The sequence below is a fragment of the Globicephala melas genome, chromosome 19 (genome assembly GCF_963455315.2).
Source record: "Globicephala melas chromosome 19, mGloMel1.2, whole genome shotgun sequence".
NCBI classification, from domain to species: Eukaryota; Metazoa; Chordata; class Mammalia; order Artiodactyla; family Delphinidae; genus Globicephala; species Globicephala melas.
Genome location: NC_083332.1, coordinates 20,622,208 through 20,632,077, shown reverse-complemented (window position 1 = coordinate 20,632,077; position 9,870 = coordinate 20,622,208). Strand labels below are relative to the sequence as shown.

Here is a 9,870-nt window from a genome sequence, read left to right as displayed (position 1 = left end):
CATACTCCCACGGTTCCCTGAGAAATTTTTTTTCTTTAAAAGGAGTTTATACCATACTGAAAGTTGAGAACCACTAGCTTAGAATACAAACCATATTGCTTTTCTTTTCCAAGCAGTACCCTGCCCATGCCCAGCACTCAGTAAAAGTTAAGACTGCACAGTTCTGTGTAGCATCGGGTCTCACCTAAGAGGTCTCCACCAGGCCTTGAAGCCACACTTCTTGAACCCTTCCCCAGGGCGAGAATCAATTCCTCGCCTTTTATCTTACTGACAAAAACTAATATGCTGGGTCTCAAGAAAACTTTCAGAGACTATCAAGTCCAACCCCACTCACACAGTACACAGGAAAAGTGAGGCCCAGAGATGCGACGTGCATTAAGTGAGATGACACTGCTAGCTAGTAGCAGAGACAAAACAAGAACGTAAGCCTCCTATACCAACTTCAGTGCCTCGGCTGACGTGTAGAGAGCACGATTAGGGATCGCACAGACCTCATTCCCACCACCCTTCCCATCCCATGTCCACCCTCCCCTGGTCCCCAACCTCCCTCTGTCCTCTCCAAGTCGACTCGCCTCACTCTATTCCGGGCCTTCACATGCATTCCACACTCCCCAACTCCAACCCTACTGCTTCTGGCCTTCCCTCGCCTACAAAACACACACTGAGAGAGCCCCACCAAGGAGAGACAGTTTCACAGCCCGCAGTAATTCTCCGCGCTGCGGAGTCCGCTCCGAGGCGCATGCGCCATCCTAAGTCGGCGCTCGTCGGTGACGTCACGGACGGCGCCATCCTCGAGTTTGGAGCTTGTGGCTCCTGATCCCCGTAGGAGCGTGTCAGTCTCTCAGCTTAGCTTACCGCGCGACTTCAGGCAGAAGGAACCTCTCCAGCACAGACTTTGACGAGAGAGGCTGTGGTGGTCGAGGGCTGCTGAAGAAAGTAGAGAGAGGTAAAGAGTGAGCGACGCCTGAAGAAGACGTCAACAGAGCGCACCGGAAGCGGTCCGAGAATGAACAGTAAGCCGTGTTGAGGGTCACGAAATTGGAGACGGGTGGGATGTTAAAGAGTCGGAGACTAGGTGTAGATACTGGTGGGTGAAAAGGGTCGCGGCGGAGTCCGAACGGATCTGCTGTGGAAACTGTCCCGCCTTACCTAAGTGTAACTGTGGCCCGGGGTCCCGGTTGGCCTGCCTAGTCTCTGAACTATGTCAGAGCTGGAGGCAGGTTCTCTCCGGGGGCTGCTCAGTAGTGAGTGAGTGGTGCTAGAGGTCGGCCCAAGGCCTTGGTGCGACTTGGCCAGTATCTCTCTCTTGGCGTGGTCAAGGCCCTGTTCCTCTCTGCAGCCCGGTTTCCCCTTTTGTAAGGTACTGATAATGATGCCTGCCCAGCCTGCTATTCTGTGAATCACCCTTGTCTGGTGTAAAGCGCAGGGAGCGTGCTGAGGATTGATACCACTAGCCCAAAGCTTTGAGAGTTGAGCAGAGGTGTGCCAAGGAGGGGAGCAAGCACCCAGGGCATTTAGAGGCAGGGGCATGACACCGTTAAAGCTGGATTTTAAGTTCCACCTCTGCCACTGCCTACCTATGTGATCAAGTTAAGTGTCTCAGCATATTTTAACTTCAGTTTTCTCAGTGCATAATAGGAATAATAACTCCTTTAAAGGATTTTTCAGAAAGTATAATGAGATAAAATATATGTAGCTTTTAATCAGGGGCATGGCAAACAATGAGGGCTCAATAACTGTTAGATGTCTATTGTTATAGGGAAAAAAAGACTTCTGGGTCTAATGCAAGGCACCTGTGACAGGTACAGAGTCATTCCTGGGGTCCAGGCCCTGCAAGTTGCTCTCTACAGACAGGTTTTAATCCCTATCTTCCATCTGAGAGAGAACCAGACTCTATATAAAACTTGTAACCACTTTGGTTTGCTGGTTCAAATGAACTCAGGGAAGCACAGTAGAGCTGGGTTGGAATTTATAGAGCATGAACCAAATTTTCTAGTCTTTTGGCCCTTAAACCAGGCCTTTGTCTCATTCTTATCCCATTCACACCCATATTCTGTCCCCAATGCCATGGTTTTCTTTTTCAGACAAATTAAGAAACGGGAGTGTGAGTTTTTAAAGGTTAAAACCACATTGAGCAATGTGTATTTTGAGCTTGAAGAAAGAGCTACTGTATTTTATCAGTTTAGGACACCATCAGTTGTATAATACATCTCAGTTTCGTAGATATTAAAATGTGAAGAGTCTTTTTTAAACATCTAACAGTAAACAAAATGTAATAGTTCCAACTGTCTTCATCCTGGAAAGCCCTGTCACATAACTTTTAAATGATTTACATCATTAGACTTCTAGAGCAACTGCTCAGGCTCCTAACTTGTGGTATTTTAAACCAGGGCAACTCTAAGTATTGTCTGCTGAGCTTCAGTAGCATCTGAGAACTTGTTAGGAATGCAGGATCTGAGAGTGGGGCCCAAGAATCTACATTTTAATAAGTTCTCGGAGATTCTGACACACATTCATGTTTGAGAAGCACTATTTTAAGGCACACCATTGGAACTTCTAGCACGGATGTGGCTAGAGGGTAGGGCAAGAGGCATCCAAGAAAGCTTTGAAGCTGTGCTCATTGTACTACCCCCATCTTCTGTCTCTGAATAAGCATAGTTATTTTCATAGTTATAAAAGTCTTAGGTCTTATAGCCATAGCCAACAGAGTTGATCATTTCGTGTTTGTTTTCTTTAAATCTCCCAGGTGTGATCTACCATGCCCTTTCTCAGAAAGATGCAAAAGAGTTCGACATTCAGGTACAGTGCTTGGCAGGAGGTCTGGGAGCAACAGAGGTGATGCCAAAGATGGCTCAGTGGCTTCTTAACCGTTAGTGCTGTTTTAGATGTCCTTTCCCACATTTCACTCCCCACGTTTCCAGCAGACATGTTAGGCTTAATCAAGGTTTGTTGTTCTGCTGGCCTCCTTTCCCATTATACCAGAGTCAAGTTTGGTTAACTGGGATTTCTTGATCTGTGTCATCTCCCACTGTGTAGGGGACACTAGGCTATGCTCACCTGCCACCTGCTGTGGCAAGCACTGTCATTTGACCTTGTTACTGTGCCCCTTTCACTCCTGAAGAGGGCAGTCAGATCACATTTCATGAGTGTAATTGATGGATCATATCTGGGTGCTACAAAGATTCTTTGTCAGTTTGGCAGAAGCTTCACTGGTGACTCATAATGAGGGAGTTGCTTTTAAAATCAAGATTTTGAAAGAGTGATACACCTTAATTTGGCTTCTCTATGAAAGATGGGCCACTTAGGTATTTAAAGACTCACATGTCCTCTTACAGTAATAATACTGATAATAATACAAAGCTGAAACTGACTTCCCTCCTTACCATGGGCTCCCATGAAGAGCGTGTGTATCACATCTTTATCCCCACCTCCCACGCATCCACGTGCCTGCTTCTGCCCATGAAATGAGAGCTTGATTACTATTGACACATTAGCCGCAAGGTGTTTGCAGCCCAGTTAGTGCAACAAAGGTCCAGGAAATGGCCCCGTCAAGAGGGAGGACCTCAGTAGACCGTGCTACCCAGGGCTGTGGCAAACATGAGGGCAAAGCATCAGAATGAGGAATAGACTGGTGGAACTCCAACTTGAGAGACAGTGATGCTTGTTCTTTCAAGAATTACACACAATTTATGATAGTTACTTTGCCCAGAAGTCCTCTCTAAGTGCAGGTGCTCAGTCACAGTCATGTGATGCTCTGTTCTATGTGGAAAAGAGTGAACACATGGGGCTAAGATAAGATACGCTGACAGTTTATTTCCTCAAGTGATGCCAGAGCAGACCAGGAAAATAACCATGCTGCATCCACAGGCTGGAAACTCAAGTAAAGAGTATTACGATATGGCCGCAATGTCAGAATCCCTACCTGCTGTGGCTGGGCCCACCCTGGAGTGCTTGGTTATGCCGTTTTTCCTAGTGTTGGGGTCATTTCCTTCAAGGCCGTAGCCTGGCTCTACTCTGAGCTTGCCTTCATCTGATCATGACAGTTTAAACACATTGTCATACATTTCTCAAGGATGAGAGAAGTCTTTTTTTCCAAAGGTAATGTTTTTTTTGTTTGTTTTGCTTTAATTTTTTTATTGTTGTGTTTTGTTTTGTTTTGTTTTTATCCTCAGAATAACCTCAGAGAGCAGGGTAGGAGGTTGGAGTTTGACGTGGCTGTTTTGTGTGGCAGTTACGAATTGGCATTTGAATGTGACTTTCACATCTGCCCAGCTGAGGGTAGCGAACATGCAGCAGATGAGAGGCTGTGTGAGCCTCAGTGGGTAGATAGGTGGGTCAGTGAAGGCGGCCCATCTGCTGTTACAGCAGTGTGTGGGAGGGCCTGGGGGTCTGGGTAGCCCCAACTAGAGCTGTGAGCACCACACCATCTTGTCCTCATGCAGCACCCAGGAACCCAGCGGGCCGAGGCCTTTGTGAGGGCCTTCCTGAAGCGGAGCATGCCCCGCATGAGCCGACAAGCCCAGGAGGACCACCTGCAACGCAAGGCCGTTGTTCTGGAGTACTTCACTCACCGGAAGCAGAAGGAAAAGAAAAAGAAATCTAAAGGCCTCTCTGCCAAGCAGAGGAGGGAGCTGCGGCTCTTTGACATTAATCCAGAGCAACAGAGGTATGGCAAGCCTTTCCTGCCTTTCCACCCCAGAGACTTAATCTTCCTTGTGTTGAGTATGGACTTGGGAAGCTAGGTAGCCCCGCTCTGCTTAAGCTAAGAGAGCCTCTCCCACTTCTGCCACAAGGGGGCAGGCTTCCTTTACCAATTCGGACTGTTTGGGTTTGGCTTTTCTGCTTGGCTTCTGTCCTATCCTTAACTAATAAGACCAGTGCCATAAGCCATGGGCAACAGACTATTTGTCTTTCAGTTTTCTTAGAAAAAGAGAAACTGATATTTCTTAACATATATCTCTTTGTAGCTTCTAATAGCACTAGACAGAATCACCCATTGGGGTCTTATTGCCAAAGAAGGTGCTGCCCATATGTTTCAGAAGTTTCTGAAAGAGACACATCACTCTCTGTGGGAGAACATGTTCCTCCCTCCAGCTGACACTTCATCCCTCCTTGGCCACGGTTCTGCATTTGCGTGTCTTAGGACTGTTCATATGCTTTTGCTCCAAGGTCTGTAACCAGATAGCCTCCCACATCCCATAAGATAGAGTCTGTCACTTTGTTCATGTCCCCTCTCACAAAATCAGCTGGGCTTTGGGAGGAGGAAGGGACTGCTGCCTGCCCCTGGTGTGCCTCACCCATGTCCCCATCAATAGAGTCCACTTTGGGTTTGAGCCTGAGGTTCTCATTTCTCTAACCAGTAGCTTCGTTAAATGGACTCCCCGTGAAGTGCTAGGAAGACCCGTTTGGGGTCGTCTCACCTGTTCCCTCTCCTTCACCTCGCCACTTCTCACTCATCCTCCAGACAGACCCTGTCACCTTGCACAGGGACTTATGACAACCAGCAACTCCTGTTTACTGAGGGCTTACTGGGTTCAGCTTCCTGTAACAGAAAACCTCAAAATAGCAGTAGCTTAAATAAGATGGAAGTTTATTTCTCTTGTGAAAAGAAATCTAGATGAACACCATCCTGGGCTGGTGTGGTAGGCAGTTCCACGGCCATCAGACAACCAGGATTGTAGCCCTGGGTGCATCCTTGCTGCTTCACCATTGTAGGTGTTACTTCATGGTCTAAGATGTCTGCTTGAGCTCCAGCTGTCATGCCTGCATCTAACCAGCAGGAAGGATGAAGGGGCAAAGGAAGGCAACACCTTCCTCTTCTCATTAGCAAAAACTTAGCTTTGAGAGGGTTCTACCAGTGAGGAAACTAAGGTTTGAGAGGTGAAAGTACTGGATTTTAGTGTGGTTATCGGGAGTAGAACAGGCCCCAGTGATCCAGGTCACGGTCCTTGGCATCAAGCCAAGCTCTGTGCTCTTTGGATGTTATAATCCCAAGCTCACATTGCCTAACGTTTTACCTCTATCTGACTTTGCCACAGGTACAGTCTTTTTCTCCCTCTGCATGAACTCTGGAAACAGTACATCCGGGATCTGTGCAATGGTCTCAAACCAGACATGTGAGTTACAATTCTGAAGCCTTGCCCTTTGAGGCAGAGCCCAAGTCTTAGGCTCATTGTAAATGCAGCTTTCGGAGCCTGCTATCAGCATTGCCTGGCTGCAGAAGTTTGTAGACCTGTTGACTTCTTTCAGAATTCATTATAATGGTATACATTATGGGCTTTTGTTTACCTCGTAGGCAGCCACAGATGATTCAGGCCAAGCTTTTAAAGGCAGATCTTCATGGCGCTATTGTTTCAGGTAATTTGCCTAAGAGCACATCATCTGGCTGCCCAAGCCATCATTCAGTGACAATTCCTTGCTATGTGGATAACCCTACATCACCAGCACTTAGGGTAGACGATGACTATAGCTGTCTTAGCCAATTCTGGCCACTTGTTGGATACTCTGAATGGCCTCTGTGTACCTTCTCCACATAGAAGACCCCTGCTGGTATCCCAAAGGACACAGCAGCTGCTGGCACTCACCCACAGCCTGGTATCTTGAACAGCCCCATGGTTTTAAATGTCGGCTGTGGACCAACAGTTCCCAAGTTGTCATCTCCAGCACAGACCTTACCCTTGAACTCCTTGAATTCAACTGTCTACTGGACATAGCCACCCAGACGTGCAGTAGACATTGTAAACTTGACTTATCCAAAACAGAACTCTGGGCCTCTCAGATCAGCCCCTCCCCTGGCCTTCATCATCTAAGTTGCCACTGAGAATCACCTTTAGTGATACCACTGAGTACTACTGAGTGCCACTAATATAGTACCACTATTTACCCTGGTTGTTCAAGCCAAAAACCTAGGAGGTATCCACATTTCTTCTTTCCTAATTGCCTACCTCCAATCCATTAGCACGTCCTAACACCCAAATCTAAGCCACCACCGTCTCCCCTGGATTACTGCAAAGCTGCTTAACCTTCTCCCTGCTGACACACTGCTCCTCCCCTGACCAGGCAGCCAGAGAGAAGATTCTACAACAGAAATCAGGTTGTGTCCCTTCTGCCTCCTTACTGTATTCTAAACAGCCTGTCCAACCTCCTTGGGCACCAGGTCTAACCATACTGGCCTGCTTTCTGCTTCTCACCAGGCCTGGCCCTGCCACAGGGTCTTAGCATTTGCTTCTTCCCTCTACCCAGAGAGTTCTGTGTGCTCAGGGACTGATTCTTTCTCATTATTCAGGTCCCTACTCAGATGTCACTTCCCAGGAGTCTACCATAGCTAAAGATGACCCCCCACCCCATTACCCTGCCCTTGTTTTTTCATAGCACTCATCACTATCAGAAAATACAGTTGTCTGGTTTGGTACACATTACCCCTCCCCCTATTAGAACAGCAGCTTTGTGAGAGCAGCACTTACTACTGTGCCCAGCACCTACCTAGGACACTGCCAGACACATAGTATGCGTTCATTGAATTTGTATTGACTACCTTGGGGGATAGGTTGGGGGAGGTGAGAGGCCTACTGCCTGTGGTGGCAGCTCACTGCTGGGTGGCCTATAGTGGGCTCCCATTCTGTCCAGAGTTCAGGAGGTTCTGGGAAGACCATGATGAACAGGCGTTCATTCAGGTCCTGTAAGTGAGACTTGGCCCTGCCAGAGCAGCCCGACTGTGGGCCTTGGTGGTGCTAGATCCACGTGTGACCTCTTGGCTCCAGAATCCTGCCCGGGACCCCTGTGGCAGCAGGCCTTCCAGAGGACACCTTAGCAGAGCACAGAGGCTATTAAGCCACCACCAGGGATTGGGAAGCCTAGGTTCTCATCCCACTTGGTCCCTGCCCAGCCAAGGAGCCTCCACCTCACCCTGCCCCTGTGGGTGGTCTTTCTTCCTCTGCTGGCTCAAGGTTGGGACCAGAACCCACAGCCCCTGCAGGCCTGGCTGCCTGTGGCTCCCCTAACACCACAGAGGCCTGAGCCCTGAACCCCCCTTTTCCTTTGCAGTTACAAAATCCAAATGCCCCTCCTACGTGGGCATTACAGGAATCCTTCTACAGGAAACAAAGCACATTTTCAAAATTATCACTAAAGAAGACCGCCTGAAAGGTACGTAACTGGATCGCCGTGGGCTGTGGCCTCCCCAGCCGATTTGTCGGCCCTTTCCTCATGACTCTAAAGCTCAGTTTGGCCTTTCAAGTCAGCACAGATTGTAGGTACCTGCTGACCTTACATTCCAAGCCTGCAGAGACCATCCCAGCACCCAGGGCTCTCCCTGAGGTACTCATGAGCCCAGCCAGCAGCTTTGGCCAGATGTGTTCAAGGGAAGGAAGGGCTGCTTGGCTGTGCCTCCAGACACCTGGGTCTATTTCCAGGACTGGGACCCTCCACCTGCCCAAAGGCTAATGCCTCCCAGAGGGTTGTAGCTAGACAGATAGCAGGGACGAAGCACCTGCCCCTGGAGTTCCCAGAGCCAGCGCCCTTGGTGGTGATTCTCTGGGTTCCAGGGAAGCAAGTGCAAGCTTATCCGCCTGGTGTGCTAGAGCTCACTGCTCTGGCAGAGACGAGCGGCCAGTCTGTCAGGATTTCCACACCCCCTCCTTGCCCATGAATCCAGAGATTTCAAAACCACAGTGGGAGGTTTTTGTTCCTTTAATTTTTTGAAGCTTGGTTTTCTTGTTGCTTTGTTCCATTCCCCTCTATATTCTTCTGCTTTCATTTTAGACCTCAGAAAGTGGTGTACAGGTTTCCCCAGTAAGCATAAAGCCATGAGTCCATCTGAAAGTTATGTGGCAAGACCTGTTTCTGGCAGTTTTTCTGGGGGTTTCTGGTTTTGGGAGTTTGGTTCATAGCCTTTGACCCAGAAAACTAGGTGTTGAGTTATATTTAAAATGTGAATAAATTGGCCTTTTGGCAGAATAATCCCCTTTAATCCTGGTGCTGTTACCTTTGTGGGTTTCACCATTTCTTATTATCTTTTCCTATTAGCTTGTTGTATTTTCTAATACAAACATCTTGGGAATAATAGTCTCCACAAAAGTGAACTTACTGCCAGGACTTTTTCCCTCATCCTTTTTCTCCTGCTTTTTTTTAGTTATCCCCAAGCTAAACTGTGTGTTCACTGTGGAGATCGATGGCTTTATTTCCTACATTTATGGGAGCAAATTCCAGCTGCGGTCAAGTGAGCGGTCTGCGAAGAAGTTCAAAGCAAAGGGAACAATTGACTTGTGAGCTCTTCCTGCCTAAGGGAATCGTTTATGACAGCGAAAAACTGGAAACAACCTGAATTACCCACCTTTCAAGGAAGAGATGGTCGGGCCAGTTCTGGTTATAGACCACCTCCAGCCAGTCTAAATCAGAGTTAAGGACGTTTAATCATCTGGGAAGAAGCACACTGTACTGAGCACAGAAGTCAGGGACCACAGGGATGTGTCTTTATAGATGCTCTTGTTTTTGTATTACTCCCATGGACAGAAAAGATTGGCAGAAAACACCAGAATTAACACAGGTTGACTTGAATAGTGAGTTTATTTGTTTTTTTCTTTTTCATACTTTTCAGTGTTTTCAGAACGTTCTATGATGAATGAGTTGTTTATGTGATAATAAAATATGCATGTGGGCATGAACAGACTACAGGAGTGATTCCTGCAGCACCACTAGGATGGAAGGGAAGGGGAGGCTTGAGCTGTGCATGGCTCGTGCCTTTACTTTTGCTCTGTGGAAGCTGCCATGTCTTTTGCTCTGTCATCAGGCACCGTGTCTCACTAGTTCAGTGGTGCCCTGCTTCTTTGATACATCACTTTAAATCATGCCTGCTGTCGAATTCTTTGACCT

The 9,870-nt window shown here is 47.8% G+C and overlaps 1 protein-coding gene across 1 annotated transcript; it reads left to right on the top strand.

Annotated features, from left to right (window-relative positions):
- The first annotated feature begins 778 nt into the window (after positions 1-778).
- On the top strand, positions 779-9,666 carry POP4 (POP4 homolog, ribonuclease P/MRP subunit). The gene is made up of 7 exons (XM_030874517.2): positions 779-1,013; positions 2,747-2,799; positions 4,443-4,666; positions 6,039-6,116; positions 6,296-6,357; positions 8,044-8,145; positions 9,131-9,666. The coding sequence occupies exons 1-7, from the start codon at positions 1,007-1,009 to the stop codon at positions 9,265-9,267; spliced, it is 663 nt and encodes a 220-aa protein (XP_030730377.1). The 5' UTR covers positions 779-1,006; the 3' UTR covers positions 9,268-9,666.
- The last annotated feature ends 204 nt before the right edge of the window (positions 9,667-9,870 follow it).